We start from the raw sequence: 25,468 nt of genomic DNA, 5'->3' as shown, positions 1-25,468 counted from the left end.
CAGATGAATCACTTGATTCATCCTCTAATATCTTGTATGAATCTGACTCATACTCACTCTCCCATCCTCGGTTCTCTACACAATCTCCTCACTGTCCTTATTTTTGCGTCTTATCAAATTTTTTAGTTATCAAACTACTAAGGGGTATATGCAGTTCATCATCATTAGTTGGATTACTCTTAGACCTATAAACTTTCTTCTTCTTTTTCAGTACCTCTTCAAACTCTTCATCACAATCACTCAAATTCTGCATATACTCATCAATATCACTACCCTCACTGTCTTCTCCACTCTCACTACCCTCCTCACTCTCACTACCCTACCAACTATCACTATCCTCTCCACTCCCAACATTCTCTGCATTATATTCAGAGTTATCTTCACTAGACCCATCACATATTTCATCAATTTCACAAGAATGATCAACATACAAATCTATTCTACGAGTTTTCAAAGCATGATAACACATTAAATCTACATTATCATCATTCCACAAAATATTTACAATTATAATCATCAAAAGGAGTACCAAATTTGTGCCAATAAATCTTAAACTCCTTATAATCAAGCTCAGTTCGAATGTAATTCTCAAACATTGGAAGAGACATGGTGCTTTGATTATTAAGAATATTGACCTTACCTCCCTCATAACTTTTCCCACCATCATTACAAAGTGATGAATATACAAACTTCCCCCCGTGACGAATATACAAAGTGATTTCGGACTCCATCTGAAAAGTAGCACAAACCGTAATTAGTCTCGATTTATTAGTAACGAAATTGAAAGAATTACAACCGTATTTACCTTAATCCCAGATATGAACCCTCAATTAAAAACCTAACCCTCAGTTATGAACCCTAAAACCCGTTCATTTATCCCTTTCTCTTTCTATACATATATGATATAATCAGTTTGTTTTAAAACATACTCACGTGAGAGACAAGTGTGTTTTTATATTTTTCTTTTTTTTTGTTAATTTTTCTTTCCACATAGTAGTCCACATATTCAACCCGCATGTCACGTCAGCAAAAACCTAACGTCTGTTACTGGTTGACTGACGGAAGGACTGCAGTGAGAAAATTTTAAAAGTTTAGGGACGTTAATGTTGGAATTCAGGGATCTACTTTAAAAAACACCAATAGTTCAGGGATGTATGAATTTATTTTCCTTAGAATATATAATAGCATTGTTAGTCACGAATATGTAAATATTATGTGTTTAAAGTATTATTTAGATTAATAGTAAATGTAAATATAAATATAAAAAAATATATGAGAATAATCAAATTTTAATCGGATTTTTAATCGGGTCGGGCCGAGTATGTAAATATATATATAATTCTGAAATTATTATTTTATATATTAGTTGGACCCTTAATAATTTTCTAATTTTTTTATCTTACTTTTAACGATAGTCTTATTTTACGACCTTGCCCCAAGTTGAGACCAACGAAATTTATACTTAAGCGGGTTATTACTTACCGAATTTTACTTAATCGAGATTTAACCGTCGATATAACAGAAAGATTGCGGTTTACATGATCAGTGAAATCTTTAAAATCAATTACGGAAATACCAATTCACATTTCAAAATCCACCAACTCAGCTCTCCCAGTGAAATGACAACATTTCTATCTTTTATGTTGTTTCAGCAAACACCAAATCAAATTTATTTTCTTCACCCAGATCTTTCTGAAATATTGCATGCAAATCCAAAATGCAGTTGGTATAATATCCATGACCATAGTAAATCCAATTCATTTGCTAAAAGATATATGTTGGACAAAAGTTGTTTAAGTTCAATATTGATGCCTAAAGTTTAAGTTGCACTCAGTGCCCCACTTCCCCGACCCAAGCCCCCGCATTATCTATTTCAATATTTGTTCCATATGACTATTAGAGTATCTCCAACCCTCTGCTGCACCGTTAGGTAAAAAAATCTGTGTGTCAGTCTATTATACATAATAGTGAAAAATGGTACACTCCAACGAGAAGACTGTTAGCTTTAATTTTAGACAACGAAATAGACGCACATTGTTGATTCTCCTGCATCATCTATAATACCCATGTCACCTCCCGCCTAAAAAATCTTCTAACTTTAATCCTAATTTAGGCCAAATCTTAATCATTTTTTTTAATAATATGGAACAAAATACTGAAATCATTTTTTCAATATTTAATTTAAAATATTTAAGATATTTTTTAAATATATAATATTATAATATATAAATTATGTATATATCTTCATCATTATATATATACATATATATATTTTTTACTTATATTTTAATTATAAAAAAATAATTTTATGTAATATTAAGTGTAAAAAAATTATTTTCTTGTTAACTAAATTTTAAAAAATGTAATATAATAAGATATATTTTAGTCATATATTTGTATTTTATATGTAAGTAATGGTCATAATAATTATTCATTTTTATTTTATAATGTTTACTTAAAAATATTGACATAAATATAAAACTATTATAATATTATAATTAAATATTTTTTATTGAATATCTTATTTTATTTTCAGTAATGTATAATAGAATAATTAAATTTATTTTAATTTTATATTTAAAATTAATAAAAATAATATATTATAAATATAGCTAATGAGTATAGTTAATGTTACTGGAGTAAAAGTGCTTACATTGTTTTTGACAAAAATGTTTACAGGATTTTAAATTTGAGTAACAGTTCATGATTTAATAGTTCTGAGATTTTTTAAGTAATTTATATAGTTTTAATACAACATTAATTTTGTGGAGTTTGAACTTCGGTGTCCGAAAATATGGGTTTATTTATAATAATCTTCTTAAATATCTAAATTAATTATATCAACTATAAAATATTACATACATGAGCACCCACCTATAATTTACATGTCATTTCTTATTATAATGGGAGTTAAATACTAACAGGACGGAACCAAAATAAAATTTACGGGGGACCGACTAATATTTGTAGAACCAAACTATATTATTTTATATTTTTTTTTCAAAATTTTACACTAAAATTTATGTGAACTTAGACATTTGGCGGGTACGAAACTCCCTCCGATACCCTCTAGTTCCGCCTAGGTCTATCGTCTTGTACTAACAAATAGCAGAAGATAAAGATAAGAATATAAACTACGTCATGATCAATGCAATGAGTGATGACATAAGAATATCTACTTTTTATCGATGTTTCATGTTAGTATATAGGAAAAAAATTCTGGTTAGTGCGTATCTTCCAATCACTCTTTAAAATTTTAGATAGACTCGTTCCATGGCGGCCCTCAGCTTGTCCGAAACATGTTAAAAAAATTATTTTAAGATAGAATAATTAAGCTAAAACAAATAAACATTACTATGTGCCCGTTTGAGAAATCTTAAATAAGTAACTTATGACTTAAAATAAATATGTGACTTATAAGTGATAAGTAAATAAATACTTATAAGTTATGTAAGTGTTTGGATAATTTTATTTATAAGTTAGATTATTTTTTTACTTAAATGAACAAAATAAATAAATTTTAAATATAATAATCTTAATTCGTGAATTTTATATTAGTTTAATATTTACAAATATATTTTTTAAAACTAAAATTAATAAAAAAAACGAAAAAACATAATAAGCTGAGAAAAAGTACGTCGTTACTAACATTCAACTTATCAGCTTTTAAGTTGTAAAGTCAACTTATAGGTTGCTTCAAATCAACTTATAAGTTGTTTAGACAAAAGTTGTCGATAAGCTGTTACGGGCTTATAAGTCAACTTACGGGCTTATAAGTCAAATTTGTAGACAAACAGGTTTTATCTAAGTTCGAAAAAGGAAACAGTACAATCTATAAAGTTAACTGGCAAAATAACCTTTAAATCAATCTCTAAGAATTCTAGCAGAATTATAATCTTATAATCTGATGACTGCTTATTCACGTTTCATCAATCTTCACGTCTTGAACTATATTTCCTTCCATTGCGACGTTGAAGCATTCCCCACAAAAAAAACGTGCTTGTACTTGTACCACTCTGTAGTTAAAAAGAAAAAATCATTATAATCAAGCATATGCTATAATCAGGTGGTGTATACATGATCCAATACTTCATCAAATGAATTTTTACTTTATCTTCCCATATGATGTTTGAAGCGGCCGGACAACTAACACCAATATGACGATACAAGTAATACTATACACATAGCGAAATGAAAGATGAAAGATGACCTTGCACCCTTTTATTACGTTCAATATACTTCTGTTCATTTCATATGCATATACATAGGCAATTTGGACAGCATATCTCATGGATAATCACTTTTTTCATCAAGCCTGACAACTGGACCCTTAAGTTTTTGGCTGAGCAGAAAGTGAGTAATTGGTTGCAGTGTAATTGGATAAGAAATTGATGACGAGGTACAATTATACTAATCTTTACAGAAAAGTTCAAGAATAAACTGTTGCTGATGCGCAACAGGGACATGATAGTTTTGAAGGAGGGGTTAAGGACAGAAAATCTAGAGGAGAGGGACATGATATTTAATTCCAACACTGTCAATTACTTTATGAATTAAAAGGTGTTTATTCAAATACCAAGTATAACAATTAGATCTGGTACAGGAAGTTAAGAAAAAGGTAGACAAACCAATCACAGAAGCACATTTATTTAGTGAACATTTTTAAAAAGGAGCCTGTACACATTTAATATTTCTTTGTTGTCTACAACAGAAGACTAGATGGTTAAAATTAAGACCCTAATTACAAGCATGCAAGGCATTATATCTGTGACCTCATTTATCCACTAAAGTTAATTCCTTTATCCACTAAAGTTAATTCCTTTAACAGTTGTGAAAACTGAAAAGTTAAGACTATATATATAAAGATCATATGCCAATTAGGAATTTGAACAACCACCAAAGCGGTGTTCAATTGGGAATATGAACGATTACTGCAGAAGAAAGGAAGGAATACCAAGTATTTATCTACTATATATGCAAAAAGATAATAAATAGGGTCTTTGAAAAAGATGAAGAGACTAAAGTAATTATCATCACCTTTTGCTTTCTGCACCCATGTACTATTCTGGGCATTACCGCATCTAGCAGGTTGCAGCTGCTCTAAATAATTGGATGGACATTAAAGAAGAATCCACAGTAATAATATTTTGAGGCTTCATCTGAGCCAAACACGGTTAGATGCTATGGATTTAGATGGCCTGCAACAGCTTCCTCAAGCAATTGCTGAAAACAGGGCACTTGTTAAGAAAATTATAAGAATAAGTTTAGAAGATCAATAATACTAATCCAAAGGTACTTATTACTAGACATTCTCATGTTACAGTAATGCACACCACTTCCATGAATAAGTAAAATATCTATGATTTGATATTGCCGGTAAAATATATAGCAGACACTGACTATGTACACCATTCAGAATGAGCTGTGACCAATCTCCAGTGGAGTAATTTGGAATATGTAACCAAAAAAATTTGATAATATGTTATTCTGAGTCTTCATATGAGATTTATAACTCCAAATGTGAATACTTAAAAGTAAAAATTGACTACTTTTGCATTCACCAAATGACGTTTCATTGCGAAAATTCTATCGATTTTAGTAAAGCATGAATTTCTATAATAAATTTAAAATAATAGCAAAAAATAAAATCAAAAAAAATTACAACTGCAACAAATATTACAAATCTTGCATTAATTAGAAAAATGAAAAAATTACCTGGAAACTAGATGTCAACGACTCAACGGGGGAGGGGATTCATGGAGCATTTTCTTCATTGATTCTGCAAGTATTTCAGAAATTTATGAAGTAAAAGTAGAAGTAGAAGTTCGATAATAAAACTAAAAAAAATCACATATAAAGATAGTAAAATAATTCAGTTAAATTGTCTAACTGTGCCACAAGTCCACAATCATATGTATACACACACATGAATAATCAAGATTGTACAAGTGAATAGAGTCCGGAAATTGACACCTTCTAGATAACGAATTACAACTTCAAATCAAAATGAATTGTGGAAATCCTAGGCAATAGAGATACATTTATATTCAATTGTTGTAGGAAAGTCATGACTAATTAGGCTACTTATCTGACTAATCTTGTGCATCTGTTTTACGTTTAATATATATATATATATATAACATGCATTCTACTTGTATTGATTTAATAATATAGTTTATTATTTTCATTCCAACAAAATACGGCAAAATCTTACCAGCATAAGGTAACCCTTTTTTATCTCAAACTTCTTTCCATGATCGAGGACTGCAATAAAATCTTCTGTAGAAAGATAAGCCCCCTTTTTTTATCTCAAACTTCTTTCCATGATCGAGGACTGCAATACAATCTTCTGTAGAAAGATAAGCCCGATCCACCTGAAAAACAGATAAGATCAACTTCTGAGGCAGAGCCTTCATCTACAAGGCAGTAGATTCAAGTTCTTAAAAAATTGACATGATATCATTCCACTTGAAGCTGCTCCATAAGCAATCTATCTTCAGAATTGTCACACAACAGATAGAACTCAAAGTAAAAAAGAAATGATAGTTAATGTGATTTTACGTCAGCCAAAACAAGTTTTTGCATATTTGGCACTTAAAAAAAAAGATGTTTAGTTTGGGCTAAGAGACACTTGCATATATGTTATCTACCTTAAAGGTTTCTATATATCTAAAATTGTTATACGTTTTATGAGGAGATTTACTGCACATATTTACCTCCACTTATCTTAGTTCATAATTAAGTTTTTACATCCCTTATTTCGAAGAAGAGTGTCAACAAACAGGAGATGATGACAGCTATGCTCATTTATTGTGCACTATTGAAGTACAAAACTAAGGGAACCCAAACATAAGACTGTATACCTCAGATTCAAAAGTAATTGCATCTCCTTGTTCAGTGAAGCATTTTCGATCAGACAGGTTGTCTAGATAATCCAATGTTTCCAAACCTTCTATCCTCACTTCACTGTAAACCACATGAATTTTGGTCAGTCCAGGTAGCAGAAACAAAAGAGGAAGAGCTAAATACTGTAAATTTCACAACGGAAAAGCTTTCATGGTATCAAGAAATCTAATTAACCAACAAGATCGCAAACTCTACATTCTTTCTCCTTTATAATTATGTTGCAAATGATCAAAATAACAGTGGAAAGGGGGGAAGTGTCTAAATGGCACATCTGAAAAGGCTCCAAGTGTCACTTTCAACTATATAAATCTATGTTAACAAATTCATATTATTATATGTGGATTGATAATAATCACTATCATTCATGTACCCAAAAAAGTAATACATCAACTTCACTAAGTACAAAATGTTTCTATAACTAAAGGTTTGTATCATCTCAAAGTTATCAAACATGTGGAAGCTTCCAGGGATCCAATCAGCATATAGCATATGGGAACTTGCAACATGATCACTATCTTCTGCGGTTATATAAAATTATTATTTTTTTTAAATACCGGTTAGGCCTAGTTTGTAAAGGAAAAAAACAATATATCTGCATAGAAGTACTTTTAAAAAACCTGGCGTAACTAGAATATACTTGTCAAGTAAATTAGTAGGAAAATACATCAAAAGTCAACCTGTAGGGCCACTGCTTTAAATCTTCCTCTGAAGGACTGAGCAGCAAGTCAAATAAGTCTTTCCCGCTAAGCCTTCTGTTTTATGGGAGGAGGATCATTATCAATTCTCCATCCTTTGTTTCTTGCATGACCTTTTTCTTAAAATGAAGCGGAGGAGCGAAACTAGAGAATATTTTAAAACATGCATCAAGTTATCGGTACAATGATTTCAAATAACAAGACTGCAACGTGCATATAACAATAATTGGTATATACCTTGGGAAAACAAACAGAGATTCCTCCTTGCTTGCATTATAAGGCCTGGGAATCTACAGAAAACATTTAGGTATATATTTAAAATTACGCCCGGTATTGTATATTAAGCAGCATAACTTGATTACTCATCACTCGCTCAAACGCACATTTTAAACTTACAACTATTCTCCTCCCTTTTTTCTAGTTTCTAAAGTACAAATTTGGTCATTCTGTAATGCGCCACAACCCAGAATTTATTTTCTTAAGGAAATTCCATCATGGATCACTTACAGAGAGATAATTCAAACAGCAAGTTGTCGCTAGAAGCACTTAAATAGCAAGCCAAAAGAACAACTTAAGACTACAACCTAAATAACAACATAGATTGCAATTACCAGCAAGAAAGCCTGCACATAATCATTATACGCTTCAATGCCAGGGGGCACAAGAGGCAGTAGTAGTGCAAGAAAGTCTGCTCATTATACACTTTAATTGTAGTACCACACAACAGGGAGAAGTGGTGTTTTTTTAGAAACATTATTATGGAAAATTTCAATATAATTTGTCATCCAAAGTTAGATGGGTCAAATTAGTTTGCCTAAGCTCTTGAACGGAACATCGAATATTGGGTATTATTCTCTTAAAAGATTTTGTGTGTTCTGCGTTTTACCGAAAGGAAATGGTGATACATGTATTTGTGTAATGAGAAATATAAATCTTTTGCGATGTTGGTGTAGTGCTTCAGAAATCGGGTTACAGCTTTTGAGTCGAATCCGAAACATCACAAAAAGTGGAGCTCTGAGGTTGGTAAGAATAAGATACTAAGATTCATAGACGGAGAAGAAATAAAGGAGCCTGTACACATCTAACTATCCTTTGTTGTCTACAACAGAAGACTAGAAGGTTAAATGAAGACCCTGATTAAAAGTTAGCAAGAAATTATATTTGAGGCCTCATACATCCGCTAAGGTAAATTTCATCAACAGTCGTTGACAAATAACTAAATAAGACTATATATCTACAAATCATATGGGCCAATTAGGAATCTGAACAATTACTAAAGCGGAAAGTATTCAATTGGGAATATGAACAATTGCCGAAAAGGAAAGAAAGATATACTTAGTTCTCTAATATATTCGCGAAAAGGTAATAAATAGGGGCTTTAGACAGAAATTAAAGGGACTAGGGTAATAATCTTTATCTTTTGCTTTCTACAACCATGTATTATTCTGGGAATTACCAGATCTGCACCTGCTCTATAATATTTGGACTAGGGTACACAGAGTCATACATATCCAAGTATCCATCATCTACCCACATCTGCAAACATATACAAAGTCACCTTCAAAGCACCGGTAGATCTGCGATTATTACCGGAGGGATGATTTTTACGGCAAAATTTGAATATTTTTTGGTGAGGTACAATTATTTTCCAGTAATGACAAAGAAAGAAGGATTCGTTTTCAAGACCATGAATCTGGCACGGATTCCGCGCCGACACAGGTACCGCCTATCGAGTCGGAGCAACACAGCCAGCAATGGGTATGAACCCTTATCAAAGGATTAGAAGAGGCTCAATCTATCATTAATCCTCATCCCAAATGATGGAGTACAAACACTATACTCGCTCTCAACAAAATGTTTTGATTTTACAGGTGATTAGATTTAGGTTTCCATTTTAGGGCTTTCATTTTAGGACTTTCAGTTAGGTATACATCACTAACTGATCTAACTGATTACGGCTTCAATTTAACTTTCTTCCATTTAGTCATAGGTTTTGCATTAAAGGGCGAGTGTATCCTGTGATTCTACCTGTTGAAGATAAAAAAGTTACCGGAAAGGTTTGTTTAATAATCCATCTTGACTTTCAGCCTGAATAGCATTAATGATATATAGCCCGCTATAGTATTAATAATTTCCATTCTTTATCTAGTCATGAACTTTTAGATATAATCTTCAAATTACTTACTTCCATGTGATGATTCTCTTACTATTATCATCATAGAACTTTTGAGCAATTTGCATGTGTGCTTTGTGACATCGGGTAACATAGGTTTCTATAGCTTATCCAATGTAAAAAATCACATACCCGTTGTTTTAATAACTGAATCATCAAAAGCAATAATGCTTTTCATATGCATAGCCTCACTATATACTAATCTGTAAGTTGTAATTATATTTAGGAATTTCAAGTTGCCTCACTTTCTGATGCGGATTAAAGAAAAGAAAATGAAAGAAATCATTTATGAACTTGATTCGTGAAAATTCCATTATCTGCAAATTTACAGTGAATGTGTGCATTGCAATTTGTTATATGAAGTGATTAGTACATGGTCAACATGTCTGCTTCTTTATTCTCTTTGTTGCTTCTAGTTAATGTATGCACTAGCCAAAAAGAAGTAACTAATAATAAACATGCAGATTCATTTTACACAAACAAAGTTGTAGCCAATGTCCTACTTACCAAAGCATGTTGCAGACGGGCATTCTCTTCTTGCAACACGTGCAGTTCCGCTTCCAGATCACGACTATAAGCCTAGCCAATCAGAATACATAAAAACAAACTTTAGAAACAGACTTGGTGCGGCCCTCTCAAAGACCACGGTTTTAATCCAACATATTTACATAGTCATACTTATTTTTTGTGATTATTTCTTCGTAAATAGAAATTATTAACAAAATTATTTTTCTGCAACCACTTAACAAAGCACTAGGTATCACTTTGCACCTATCATATTAATCCTTCACTATATAATCATTTCACTGTAAATATACCGTAAATGCCTCATTGCCCTCCGATAAAGTTAAGTATTAACATTAATTTTTCAAATTATACGGGTTTACGCCTGGAAATTTCGACATTTCAACGTGATCCGTTTAAATAGAAAGAACAACCAAAAATGAATGTGGCCGGATCCATTCTAGATTTCTTCTTCATACACTTTACACACACACACAATTACACAAAACTAGATCAACTTGTTGTATGTAACAAAAATAAATACTATTATATATCTCGCATTAATTTCGAAAAATACGAAGAATTACCTGGAAACTACACGTGAACAGGAGCGGAATTCGTGGAGCACTTTCTTCATTGTTTCTGCAAGTAATTCAGAAATTCAAACAAGAATGAAGAATTAAATAATAATAATAAAAAATTATCCTCATAAAAGATTGTATAAGTGAATAGAGTCTCGAAATTGACACCTTATAAATAATAAAAAGGGGCGATTGAGAGATTGAATATGTTGAGACAGCTTCGTGTACAAAGAGAGATCGATCGGATGCAACTCGATTTCACCTCTAAAACCATGCTTCTATGAAATTGCTTGTATATGTAAAAGATATAATCCCTAAGCCGTATTATATAGGCCATGCCGGGGACGAGCCCAAGTCCACTGCCCATTTCCTTATTTTTGAAGCCTGTTAAGCAAAATATGGGCTTAGTAAATTAAGTGGCCCAACTAGCCCAAGTCCAACTTTAGTATGTCCTACTTAATTATTATTTAATCAGTTTTATGTAATTTTTAATTTGTAATATAATTAAGATATATATATATATATATTAATAATGAAATGATTAAAAAAAGATTTCAAAAGAAATGAAAATATTAAAAAAATGAAAAAAAATGAAAATTTTAAAATTTAAATAATAATAGGATTGAAAATAAAAATTGAATACACTCGGATTTTGAAAAACTTTTTCTAATCTCTATTAAATACCATCAGATTTTAAAATATTTTTTTAAATTCAAATTCAATGCCTCTTTATTTCAATTATCTAAAAAAATCCTTTAAAATCTTGATCGAATACATTCCCGGATTCGGTGCCCCACTCCCCCGGCCCCAGCCCACTCATTGTCTACTTCAATATTTCTTGCATATGGCTATATCACAGACTTTTTTCAAGTATGTTTTGACATTTAAAGTCATATTCTTTAACAAAAATATTTAAAGAATTTTAAATCTGAGTGACAGTTCATGATTTAATAGTTCTGAAATTTTTCTAAAGTAATTTACATAGTTTTAATACAACGTTGATTTTATGGAGTTCGAATTTCGGTGACCGAAAATATGGGTTAATCTGTAATAATCTACTTAAATATCTAAAATAATTATATCAACTATTAAATATTACATACATGATTGCATGTCATTTCTTATTATAATAGGAGTTAAAAACCTAACAAGACGGAACCAGAAATAAAATTTATGGGGACCGACTAATATTTGGAGAAACCAAACTAAATTATTTTATATTTTTTTCAACATTTTACACTAAATTTTTTGTGAACTTAGACAGTCGGCGGATATCAAGACTTTCTCCCGGTGCCCTCTAATTCCGCCTCCTGAGGTCAGATAACAAATAAGAATATCTACTTTTTATCGATGTTCCATGTTAGTTATATATAAAAAATCTGGTTAGTGCGTATCTTCCAATCAAACTTTAAAATTTTAGATTGATCCGTTACTCGTTATTATGGCAGCATTTTCTGACATAATTGGTGGGGGAGGGGGTTTTGAACTTGTCCGAAACACATGTTAAAAAATTATTTTAAGATAGAATAATTAAGCCGAAACAAATAAACATTACTATCTAAGTTTAAATAAAAAACTTTACAATCTATAATGTTAACTGAGGATATAACCTTTAGGTCAATCTCTAAGAATTCTAGCAGAATTAGAATCTGATGACTGCTTCGGAATAACGCATCAACCATATTCACGTCATCATCAATACTTACATCTTTAACTATATTTCCTTCCATTGCACTTCTAAGCTTTTCATGACGACGTTGAAGCATTCTTCACGAAAATTAGTGCTTGTACCACTCTGTAGTTAAAAGGAAAAAATCATTATAATCAAAGCACATGCTATAATCAGGTGTGTATACATGATCCAATACTTCATCAAATGAATTTTTACTTTATCTTCCCGGATGATGTTTGAAGCGGCCGTACAACTACAACTAATTTTGACGATACAAGTAATACTATACACATAGCGAAAGAAAAGATGAAAAATGACCTTGCACCCTTTTATTACGTTCAATATACTTCTGTTCATTTCATATGCATATACATAGGCAACTTCAGCAACATATCTCATGGATAATCACTTTTTTCATTAAGACAGACCATGGGGCCCTTAAGTTTTTGGCCGAGCAGAAAGTGAGTAATTGGTTGCAGCATAAATGGATAACAAATTGATGAAGTACCATTATACTAATCTTTACAGAAAAGTTCTGTTGCGCAACATAAGGCCTTGGATTCCTGTTTTAAAGAAGATCCCAAGGGCATGATAGTTTTGAAGGAGGGGCTAAGGACAAAAAAGCTAAAGTATAGCAAGGGTGTTGTAATCTTTTACTTGAAGTAGAGGTTTAGTATAAACTGACCATCAATATTTTAATTACGTTCATGTTTGAACTATTATTCAGAAAATAGAAGTTATTATTCCACCAACGTCTCTCTCTATAACTGAATCCTATCTGATTCTCTTGCATTTCTAGCCTAAACTTTCTATTCCTTAACTTGTATACTATTCTAAGAAATCAAACACAAACAAAAACATCAGAAAAACAGAAAACTACATGTCAAGGCATGTCACTGAATTTAATAGTGTTGTCATTGATTTAGTATTTTTATAGCAGAAAATATTTAGCCAGAGGAATATTTGGTTGGCATATAATAGAATTACTTCATCCAAGGTGAAACTCGATAAGTTGTAGTGGGAAAAGTTTCCTCAACTGTATGCACATCAATATCAGCATACAAATTCTTCAGTTTAGTAAGCTTAAGACCTCCAAATTACAATTGTAGGCTGAAATTAATATAAGCACTTTATGGACTCAAATCATCATTTTAACAAATCATACCTTGGCAAACTTTTGTCTGTTGTAAATTAAAATGTTTTACATCTACATTTTACAAATTCAAATTCCAACATTGTCAATTACTCTATGAATTGAAAGGTGTTTATTCAAATACCAAGTATAACAAGAAGATGGAAATTTCTATTTAATTTATTGCATTGTTAGTTTAATTTTACATTAAACAAATACTCCAAGTCCATATTCGACATGAAAGTTTATTCTAAAAATATTGTACGGCCATCATCAGGGGATAGAGTAGCATCTAGATCTGGTACAGGAAGTTAAGAAAACGGTAGAGAAACCAATCAGAGAAGCACATTTATTTAGTGAACATTGTTCAAAAGGAGCCTGTACACATTTAATATTTCTTTGTTGTCTACAACAGAAGACTAGATGGTTAAAATTAAGACCCTGATTACAAGCTAGCAAGGCATTATATTTGAGACCTCATTTATCCACCAAAGTAAATTCCTTCAAAAGTTGTGAAAAGGTTAGACTATATATCTACAGATCATATGCCAATTAGGAATCTGAACAATCGCAAGCGGTATTCAATTAGGAATATGAACAATTACCGCAGAGGAAAGGAAGGAATATCAAGTATTTATATACTATATATGCAAAAAGATAATAAATAGGTCTTTGAAAAAGATTAAGAGACACCTTTTGTTGTCTGCACCCATGCATGTACTATTCCGGGCATTACCGCATCTAGTAGGTTGCAGCAGCTCTAAATAATTGGATGGACATTAATGAAGAATCCACAGTAATAATATTTTGAGGCTTCATCTGAGCCAATCATGGTCAGATGCTATGGATTTAGATGGCCTGCAACAGCTTCCTCAAGCAATTGCTGAAAACCAGGGCACTTGTTAAGAAAATTATAAGAAAAAGTTTATAACATGATCAATAATATGATTCTAAAGTAACTTATTATTAGACCTTCCCGTGTTACAGTAAAGCACACCACTTCCATGAATAAGTAAAATATCTATGATTTGATATTGCCGGTAAAAGATATAGCAGACACTAACTATGTACAGCATTCAGAATGAGCTGTGACCAGTCTCCAGTGGAGTAATCTGGAATATGTAACAAAAAAAATTGATACCTCAGAGAAGCAAATGACTAAATATGGTATTCTGAGTCTCCATATGAGATTTATGAATCCAAATGTGAATATTTAAAAGGTAAAAATTGACTACTTTTGCATCTACCAAATGACGTTTCTTAACCTCCCAATATGGTTGCACCGATGACATCAGTAATATGTTGGGTAGTATTTCAATTCTAGTGGATTTTTTTTTGCGAAAATTCTATTGATTTTAGTAGAGCATGAATTTCTATAACAAATTTAAAATAATAGCAAAAAAATAAAATCTAAAAAATAACAACTGCAACAAATATTACAAATCTTGCATTAATTAAAAAAAATGAAAAAATTACCTGGAAGCAAGATGTCAATGACTCAACAGGGGAAGGGGAGGGGATTCATGGAGCATTTTCTTCATTGATTCTGCAAGTATTTCAGAAATTTATGAAGTAGAAGTTGAAGTTCAATAAAAAATCTAAAAAAAATCACAGATAAAGATAGTAAAATAATTCAGTCAAATTGTCTAACTATGCCACAATATAATCAAGATTGTATAAGTGAATAGAGTCTGGAAATTGACACCTTCTAGTTCTAGATAACAAATTACAACTTCAAATCAAAATGAATTGTGGAAATCCTAGGCAATAGATATACATTTATATTTAACTGTTGTAGGAAAGTCATGACTAATTAGGCTACTTATATGACTAATCTTGTGCATCTGTTTTACGTTTAACATATATATAACATGCATTCTACTTGTATTGATTTGAAAATATAGTTTATTATTTTCATTCCAACAAAATACGGCCAAAATCTTACCAGCATCTTGTAACCCTTTTATTTATCTCAAATTTCTTTCCGTGATCGATGACTGCAATACAATCTTCTGTAGAAAGATAAGCCCGATCCACCTGAAAAATAGATAAGATGTCAACTTCTAAGTCAGAGCCTTCATCTACAAGGCAGTAGATTCAAGTTTTTAAAAAATTGACATGATATCATTCCACTTGAAGCTGCTCCATAAGCAATCTATCTTCAGAATTGTCACACAACAGATAGAACTCAAAGTAAAAAAGAAATGATAGTTAATGCGACTTTACATCAGTCAAAACAAGTTTTTGCATATTTGGCACTTAAAAAAAAAGATGTTTAGTTTGGGCTAAGAGACACTTGCATATATATTATCTACCTTAAAGGTTTCTATATATCTGAAATTGTTATATGTTTTATGAGGAGATTTACTGCACATATTTTCCTCCACTTATCTTAGTTCATAATTAAGTTTTTACATCCCTTATTTCGAAGAAGAGTGTCAATAAACGGCAGATGATGACAGCTATGCTCATTTATTGTGCACTATTGTAGTACAAAACTCAAGGAACCCACCCATAAGACTGTATACCTCATAATCAAAAGTAATTGCATCTCCTTGTTCACTGAAGCATTTTCGATCAGACAAATTGTCTAGATAATTCAATGTTTCCAAATCTTCTATCCTCACTTCACTGTAAACCACATGAATTTTGGTCAGTCCAGGTAGCAGAAACAAAAGAGGAGGAGCTAAATACTGTAAATTTCACTACGGAAAAGCTTTCATAGTATCAAGAAATCTAATTAACTAACAAGATCGCAAAGTATACATTCTTTCTCTTTTATTATTATGTGGCAAATGATCAAAATAACAGTGAAAAGGGGGAAGTGTCTAAATGGCACATCTGAAAAGGCTCCAAGTTTTTGGACGGTATATCTCATGGATAATCGCTTTTTTCATTAAGACGGACCACTGGGCCTTTAAGTTTTTGGCTGAGCAGAAAGTGAGTAATTGGTTGCAGCATAAATGGATAAAAATTGGTGAAGTACAATTATACTAATCTTTACAGAAAAGTTCAAGAATATATTGTTGCTGATGCGCAACACAAGGCCTTGGATTCCTGTTTTAAAGAAGATCCCAAGGACATGATGGTTTTGAAGGAGGGGTTAAGGACAGAAAAGCTATAGTAGCAGGGGTGCCAACCCAGTTTGTTACATTGTTTGATGCTGTTAACGTGCCCTGGTGCAGCTTCCTTGTCAAGTATAATATCAAATTTGATGATATTCCATAGTAGCCCATCCTTTCAAATATCTCATACACTGTTACATTAATATTTTCATTGTCAATTAGTATTAATTGTTGTACTATTAAACTTTATACTCATGAAATTACTATTTTTAAAATGTAATCCCCTGCTCATTTTCTGGCTTCTCTGCAAAACTGGCTATATTTACTACTATATAATATTTTTTATTTAAATACAAAAGGGCACAAATTAGTTGGTGCATGATATTGTAGTTGCTACAACATGAAGATAAATGAGGGTAAAAACTCTATACGAACTATATTTTTATATTACACAAAAATTCTTTTACTGTAAGTAGAGGTTTAGTATAAATAGACCATCAAAGCCTTTTGCACAAAAATTCTTTTACCGTAAGTAGAGCTTTACTCTCTCTCTCTATCTCTCTCTATATATATATGTATATGTATCTATGTATATTATAATTCCTACTGCCTGTTTTGAATAGTATCTTCACCCCCTTCCTAGCCTTTTACCCTGAAAGTTGCAAAGAATTACATCTCTTGCCATCATGCTTTCCTGTGCTGCAGCTAAATGTACTTCTTTGAACTCTCACATGTAAACAAGCTTCCGCCGGAAGCTTTAACTTTGAATAAGGTTTCTCAAGCTCTAGGATAAATATTCTACTTGACTCATTAATTTATTCAACTACAGATTCGACTCATTAATATTCAATTGAACTAAATAAAGTAAAAATGTTCAAGCCCATAAAACATAAATTGCTCCCACCATAACATTCAATTAATTACAAAATCACGCTGTGTGTATAAATAAAAAATAGCAGTTAAACCAATAGAACAATATCAGATCAAACACAAATTTATATTAATATATATATATATTTATATGACTGTATTTATATATTTTTATATATATATATATATTAATGTATTACTTGGGTTTTAAGTAGTATAAGTTTGTAGATCTCTAAATACAGGAAAGAGTTTCAGTGGCAAAAACAGTAATTACCCATGGCTAATGCAATCGATATCTAGTCTATATTCTTGAGCATAATAGAAAGATAAGTATGCTGGAGGAAGTGTCACCTGAAATAACATTTACAATATATGTAGTTAGATCGCCATTGAACAAAATCAATTTGTTAACACTGAGTTTATAGTTTATACGTATCATTTCAGTGGCAAAAACAGTAATTACCCATGGCTAATGCAATCGATATCTATTCTATATTCTTGAGCATAATAGAAAGATAAATATGCTGGAGGAAGTGTCGCCTGAAATAACATTCACAATATATGTAGTTAGATCGCCATTGAACAAAATCAATTCGTTAACACTGAGTTTATAGTTTCTACGTATCATTACGAAATAGTCAGTACCTGGATTATTGTTGCCTTTAACACTTCACCATCTAATCCTAAATAAAGACAGGCAAGGCCCCAACAAATTGGTCCCATGATAAACCTCCAAAGGATGCCGGTAATAGGGACTCCAATCGACCAATTTTCATCTATCTTTTTATTAATTGCCATGAATAAACCTGAAATATGCATAGCAGTAAGCAAAGCATATATATGAAGAGAATCTGGCTATATGTAAGGATGTCTACAACAAATTCAGATATTATATCTAATCAGGAAGAGTCACAGATTAGATTATAATGTGTAATAAATCCGTCCTAAATAACCTTAATTATTTTTTTAATGAAGGCTTGCAGACTTGCAACTGCTATCATCAGGTAATAAACCACTTTCCTTATTAGGCACTGATCTGTTTTTTTACTTGGCCTAATGTCCAGATAATGTGTGTGTGTATGTGGAATTGTATGTAGCTATGAAGAAGTTACACGATGGACTCGGGAATTAGTGCTTTGAACTTACCCAAGCAGAACATGTAAGTGCCCACAGCTGCTTTCGACACAATCAAAATACATTCCTCCATAATGCTTGGCATCTCAAAATGCAACCTGAAGCATAATTTCCATCCAGAAGTTAGCATGATGATAACATAAAAAAACCGATTAATAATATCTAATTTTAATTGTCAAAGGTTCACTGGTTGGCATAATTCACGAAAAGTGTCTATATTTGAGTGTACGCATGTGTATAAGGTATGGGGATTATAGGAAAATCTCTATACACAACTAACAACGATAATTAGAGCTACTATTATCATAGAACTTTTGAGCAATTTGCATCAGGTTACATAGGTTTCCATAGCATATCCAATGTAAAATTCACATTACCCGTTGTTCTAATAACTGAATCTTCAAAAGCAATAATGTTTTTCATATGCAAATCATCACTATGTACTAATCTGCAAATTGTAATTTTATTTAGAAATTTCAAGTTGCCTCACTTTCTGTTGGGGATTATAAGAAATAAAAATATGAAAGAAATTATTTATGAACTTGATTCGTGAAAATTCCATTGTCTGCAAAATTACAGTGTCTGTGTGTATTGCATTGTTATATGAAATGATTAGTATGTGGTCAACATGCCTGCTGCTTTATCCTCTTTGTTGCTTCTTGTATATGTATGCACTAGTCAAAAAGAGAACTAATAATAAACATGCAGATTGGTTTTACAGAAACAAAGTTGTAGCCAGTGTCCTGCTTACCAAAGCATGTTGCAGGAGTGCATTCTCTTCTAGTAACACGTGCAGTTCCGCTTCCAGATAGCGAGTATAAGCCTAACCAATCAGAATATATGAAAACAAACATTAGAAACAGACCTGGCGTGGCCCTTTAAAGACATGGTTTTAATCTAACAAATTTACAGTCATACTTATTTTTTGTGAAATTTCTTCTTGATAGAAAGTACAACAAAATTATTTTTTCTGCACCCACTTGACAAAGCACTAAGTATCACTTTGCATCTTCCATATTAGGCTCAATCGATCATTAATCCTCATCGCAAATAATCATACAAATGAAAATATGATCATGAAGAAATTTACCATTAATAAGGGTCGCTCGCTCCTTAAAAATATATGAGTTTCCACCAGAATAGTCTACAAAAAAAAGGTAATATATCCTAATAAAACTAAGCGGACTCGATCCCTATGGCTTATATAATGGTTAACTAGACACCTCAAGAGAGGTCCCCAAATTCTATTCTCTTTTCGAATAAGGTTTCTCAAGCTCTAGTCTAAATATTCTACTTGACTCATTAATTAATCAAGTCTAGATTCGACTCATAAATATTCAATTGAACTAAATAAAGTAAAAATGTTCATAAATTGCTCCCACCATAACATTCTATTAATTACAAAATCACACTATACGTATAAATAAACAATAGCAGTTATACCAATAGAACAATATCAAATCAAACACTAAATTCTTCGAGTACAACTAACAACGATAAATAGAGCAATAAATCCATGTCGAATGAACATACTCAAGCGCAACAAAACAACACAGTAAGATCGCAGTCAATAAAACAAACAACGTACATGTATATATGATGATCGCATTCAATTAATTAAATCGCAATAAAATGAAGAATTACCTGGAAACTACACATTGACGGGGTGAGCACTTTCTTCATTGTTTCTGCAAGTAATTTCAGAAATTCAAATAAAAATGAAGAATTAAATTAAATAAAAAAACATAAATTATACTCAGAAAAGATTGTATAAGTGAATAGAAATTCGAAATTGACACCTTATACTCGATTTCACCTCCAAAACCATGGTTCGATGTTTGGTGAACCTGATAACCTTATAACCTTATAACCTGTTAGAAGTACAAAATGTTACAAGTACAAAATACAAATTAAGATAACAATATAACTTACTTAGGGTTGACAAAATGTCTTCGTCTTGTTAAAGTACAGGCATATCTCTTACAACATAAAGTATTATTTATATTCATAATAAATGTAAATATAAAAAAAAATATATTAGAATAATCAAATTTTAACCGGGTTTTTAATCGGGTCAGGCCGAGTACGTCAATATACATATAATTCTGAAATTATTACTTTATATTTTAGTTGGGCCCTTGATAACTTTCTAATTTTTTTTATCTGATACTCTTAGCGAGAATATTACTTTACGACCGTGCCCCAAATTACGATTGACAAAATTTATACCTAAATAAGGTTATAACTTTATCCGATATTACTTAATACAGGTTTAAGTGTAGATATAACAAAAAGATTGCGGTTTACATGATCAGCCTGTACAAATACTCATGCTGGCCGGTGAGCATTTTTTCTGTTAATTAGCTGCATGTCATAACTAAAAAGTTTTAAAATCAATTACAGAAATACCAATTCACATTTCTAAATCCATAAACTCTTCTCTCTCTGAAATTACAACATTTCTATGGTCTATGTTGTTTCAGCAAACACCAAACAAAATATGTTTTCATCAACTACATCTTTCCGAAATATTGCATGCAAATCAAAAAATGTTGTTGGTAACTAATAATATCCATGACAAAGATCTATGTTGGACAATTATTGTTGAAGTTAATAGTAACCAATAATTAAAATAACTTCTCTCTCTCGCATGAGAGTCGGCCGCCCTAATTTCACCTAACCCTATCCGCCCTACCTTCTTTTTCACCCTTTCTACCTATCTCTATCTCCATATTTATCTTCATCCCCTACTTTTATTCACTTTTTCTTTAATAAAATCGAGATTTGTTTTACAAAACTCGAAAAATTCATTACAGTTATTCACTTTAATTTTCAGATATACTAAGGTAAGAGCTTGGATTTTATAATAAAATTCAGTTTTTGCATTCAAAATCTCTGGTCTAACAACATATTACAATTTGGTGTTATTCTGAGATTTTTGAAGACAACAGTCATTTAAGCCCAATATTGATGCCTAAAGTCTAAATTGGATTCAGTGCCCCACTCCCGCGGCCCAAGCCCACTCATTGTCTACTTCAATATTTGTTCCATATGACTATATCACATATATTTTTCAAGTATGTTTTGAAATTTCAAGTCATATTTTTTTTGACAAAAATGTTTAAAGGATTTTAAATATGAGTAACAGTTCATGATTTAATAGTTATGAGATTTTTCTAAATTTATATAGTTTTAATACAACGTTGATTTTGTGGAGTTCGAACTTTGGCGCCCGAAATATGGGTTTATTTCTAATTATCTACTTAAATATCTAAATTAATTATATCAACTATAAAATATTACATACAGGAGCACCCACGTGTAATTTACATGTCATTCTTATTATATAGGAGTTAAAAACTAACGGGACGGAACCAGAAATAAAATTTTCGGGGGACCGACTAATATTTGAAGAAACCAAATTACATTATTTTATATTTTTTTTCAAAATTTAACACTAAAATTTCTGCGAACTTAAACAGTTGACAGATACCGAGACTCCCTCCAGTGCCCTCTAGTTCTCCCTCTCAAAACTAGGTCAAGCTTCTTGCACTAACAAATTGCAGAAGATAAATAAGAATATTAACCAGGTCAAGCTCAATGCAATGAGTGACAGATAAGAATATCTACTTTTTATCGATATTGCATGTTACTTAATTATTTAGAAAAAATCTGGTTAGTGCGTAATTTCGTATCACACTTTAAAATTTTAGATAGACTCGTAATATGGCGACCCTTTTTGATATAATTGGCGAATGATGGGTTTTGGGATTGTCTGACACACATGTTAAAAAATTATTTTACGCTATAATAATTAAACGGAAACAAATAAACATTACTATCTAAGTTTGAAAAAGAAAACATTACAATCTGTAATGTTAACTAGAGAAATAACCTTTAGGTCAATCTCTAAGAATTCTAGCAGAATTATAATCTGACTGGTTTGGTGGTTTGGAATCACGCATCAACCATATTCACGTTTCATCAATATTCACGTCTTCAACTATATTTCCTTCCATTGCGACGTTGAAGCATTCCCCACAAAAAACCGTGCTTGTACTTGTACCACTCTGTAGTTAAAAAGAAAAAATCATTATAATCAAGCACATGCTATAATTAGGTGCTGTATACATGATCCAATACTTCATCAAATGAATTTTTACTTTATCTTCCCAGATGATGTTTGAAGCGGCCGTGCAACTACAACCAATATGACAATACAAGTAATACTATACGCATAGCAAAATGAAAGATGACCTTGCACCCTTTTATTACGTTCAATATACTTCTGTTCATTTCATATGCATGTACATAGGCAATTGGGACAGCATATCTCATGGATAATCACTTCTTTCATTAAGCCGGACCACTGGGCCCTTAAGTTTTTGGCTGAGCAGAAAGTGAGAAAGTGGTTGCAGCATAAATGGATAACAAATTGATAAAGTACAATTATACAAATCTTTACAGAAAAGTTCAAGAATATACTGTGCGCAACAGAAGGCCTTGGATTCCTGTTTTAAAGAATAGTTTTGAAGGAGGGGTTAAGGACAGAAAAGCTAGAGTAGTATAGCAAGGGTGTTGTAATCTATTACTGTAAGTAGAGGTTTAGTATAAAAAGATCATCAATATTTTAATTACGTTCATGTTTGAACTATTATTCAGAAAATAGAAGTTATTATTCCACCAGCGTCTCTCTCTCTCTAACTGAATCCTATCAGATTCTCTTGCATTTCTAGCTTAAAATTTCTATTCCTTAACTTGTTTTACTGTTCTAAGAAATCAAGCACACACAAAAACATCAGAAAAACAGAAAACTACATGTCAAAGCATAACACCAAATTTAATAGTGTCGTCATAGATTTAGTAATTTTATAGCATAAAATGACAAATTATAGCATTTAAAAAAGAACTCGCATAAATATTTAGCCAAAGGAATACTTGATTGGCATATAATAGAATTACTTCATCCAAGATGCAACTCGAGAAGTTTTAGTGGGAAAAGTTTCCTCAACTGTATGCACATCAAAATCAGCATACAAATTCTTCCGTTCAGTATCTCTAGTAAGCTTAAGACCTGAATAAAAGACATCGACTCCAAATTACAATTAAGCTGAAATTAATAGAAGCACTTTATGGACTCAAATCATCATTTTAACAAATCACACCATGGAAAACTTTTGTCTGCTGTAAATTTATACGTTTTACATCTACGTTTTACAAATTCAAATTCCAACATTGTCAATTACTCTATGAATTAAAAGGTGTTTATTCAAATACCAAGTATAACAAGAAGAAGGAAATTCCTATTTAAATTATGGCGCTGTTAGTTTATTTTTACATTAAACAAATACTATCAGTCCATATTCGACAAGAAAGTTTATTCTAAAAATACTGTACGGCCATCATCAGGGAATAGAGTAGCGTCTAGATCTGGTACAGGAAGTTACGAAAAAGGTACACAAACCAATCAGAGAAGCACATTAATTTAGTGAACATTGTTAAAAAGAGCCTGTACACATTTAATATTTCGTTGTTGTCTACAACAGAAGACTGGATGGTTAAAATTAAGACCCTGATTACAAGCTAGCAAGGCATTATATTTGTGACCTCATTTATTCACTAAAGTTAATTCCTTCAACAGTTGTGAAAAGGTAAGACTATATATCTAAAGATCATATGCCAATCAGGAATCTGAACAATCGCCTAAGAAGTATTCAATTGGAAATATGAACAATTACCGCAGAGGAACGGAAGGAAAACCAAGTATTTATCTACTATATATGCAAAAAGATAATAAATAGGGTCTTTGAAAAAGATGAAGAGACTAAAGTAATTATCTGCACCTTTTGCTTTCTGCACCCATGTACTATTTTGGGCATTACCGCATCTAGTAGGTTGCAGCTGCTCTAAAATAATTGGATGGATATTAAAGAAGAATCCACAGTAATAATATTTTGAGGCTTCATCTGAGCCAATCACGGTCAGATGCTATGGATTTAGATGGCCTACAACAGCTTCCTCAAGCAATTGCAGAAAACCAGGGCAATATGGTTGCACTGATGACATCAGTAATATGTTGGGTAGTATTTCAATTCTGGTGGATTATATTTGTTGCTGTATATATTTTGTTGAGATTGTTTGACGAATTGATTAAAAGAAAGGTCGGAAAATGCTACAAATGCGGACTGAGTTGGCTCATGATCAGGGAGAACCATATTCAAAACTCAATTTTTTTGAGAAGCATCTACAAGAGAGGCGGTGTTACTTATACCAATTTACAGCAACCTGAGCAGCATGTCTTAAGGGATGAAAAGAGTTCACAGCATTCAAGTGATGGAGAGCGCCTTATACAGGAGGCAGAACTCGAACAATTAGAGAGTGATACCGACAGGTTGAGGACTGAAATTATGAATATCCAAAAGGAACAGGAGAATGCAGATAATTATCTGTTATCTGTTAAAGAGAGGCTGAGAAGGACTGAACAGAAGCAACAGCAGATGTTCATTAGCATGGCCAAAGCATTTCAGAACCCCTTATTTAGCGAGATTCTTATGCAGCAGCTCAGGCCGAAAGAAGCACTGGAGACTGCTGGAACTTCAAAGAAACAAAAGCTGATTGCTCCACAGTGCAACAAAGGTCCAGCGGAGGCATCCTATTATCCTATATATGCAAAAAGTTATAAATAGGGTCTTTCAAAAAGATGAAGAGACTAAAGTAATTATCTGCACCTTTTGCT

The 25,468-nt window shown here is 31.8% G+C and overlaps 1 protein-coding gene and 2 long non-coding RNA genes across 5 annotated transcripts; all 3 read right to left on the bottom strand.

The window, feature by feature from the left end:
• Nucleotides 1-3,851: 3,851 nt before the first annotated feature.
• Nucleotides 3,852-6,236, bottom strand: LOC141700523 (uncharacterized). The gene is made up of 4 exons (XR_012566390.1): nt 6,215-6,236; nt 5,716-5,779; nt 5,038-5,223; nt 3,852-4,016 (listed from the first exon to the last, which is right to left on the bottom strand). It is a non-coding gene; the product is annotated as an uncharacterized LOC141700523 (long non-coding RNA).
• LOC141700522 (uncharacterized) lies at nt 6,237-11,198 on the bottom strand. Its single transcript, XR_012566389.1, has 7 exons — nt 11,028-11,198; nt 10,866-10,920; nt 10,282-10,353; nt 7,839-7,891; nt 7,584-7,745; nt 6,864-6,966; nt 6,237-6,374 (listed from the first exon to the last, which is right to left on the bottom strand). It is a non-coding gene; the product is annotated as an uncharacterized LOC141700522 (long non-coding RNA).
• Nucleotides 11,199-12,364: 1,166 nt separating this feature from the next.
• On the bottom strand, nt 12,365-25,395 carry LOC141700524 (auxin efflux carrier component 5-like). Of its 3 annotated transcripts, none has more exons than XM_074504263.1 (14): nt 24,576-25,395; nt 22,628-22,802; nt 20,532-20,603; nt 20,377-20,420; nt 19,484-19,555; nt 18,745-18,830; nt 18,244-18,404; nt 18,062-18,138; nt 17,873-17,949; nt 16,192-16,294; nt 15,609-15,700; nt 15,140-15,209; nt 14,357-14,546; nt 12,365-12,654 (listed from the first exon to the last, which is right to left on the bottom strand). In XM_074504263.1, exons 5-9 carry the CDS (start codon nt 19,504-19,506, stop codon nt 17,946-17,948), a joined length of 351 nt encoding a protein of 116 aa, XP_074360364.1. In that variant the 5' UTR covers nt 19,507-19,555; nt 20,377-20,420; nt 20,532-20,603; nt 22,628-22,802; nt 24,576-25,395; the 3' UTR covers nt 12,365-12,654; nt 14,357-14,546; nt 15,140-15,209; nt 15,609-15,700; nt 16,192-16,294; nt 17,873-17,945. The 3 variants fall into 3 exon arrangements, with proteins under 3 accessions (XP_074360364.1, XP_074360366.1, XP_074360365.1); XM_074504265.1 differs by having other exon boundaries at nt 20,532-20,595; XM_074504264.1 differs by lacking the exon at nt 24,576-25,395 and adding an exon at nt 23,695-24,473.
• Between the last annotated feature and the right edge of the window lie 73 nt (nt 25,396-25,468).

Source organism: Apium graveolens, unplaced genomic scaffold (assembly GCF_009905375.1).
Source record: "Apium graveolens cultivar Ventura unplaced genomic scaffold, ASM990537v1 ctg2493, whole genome shotgun sequence".
Taxonomy (NCBI): domain Eukaryota; kingdom Viridiplantae; phylum Streptophyta; class Magnoliopsida; order Apiales; family Apiaceae; genus Apium; species Apium graveolens.
Note: the sequence above shows the minus strand (reverse complement) of the source record. Positions and strands in the feature narration are given on the sequence as shown.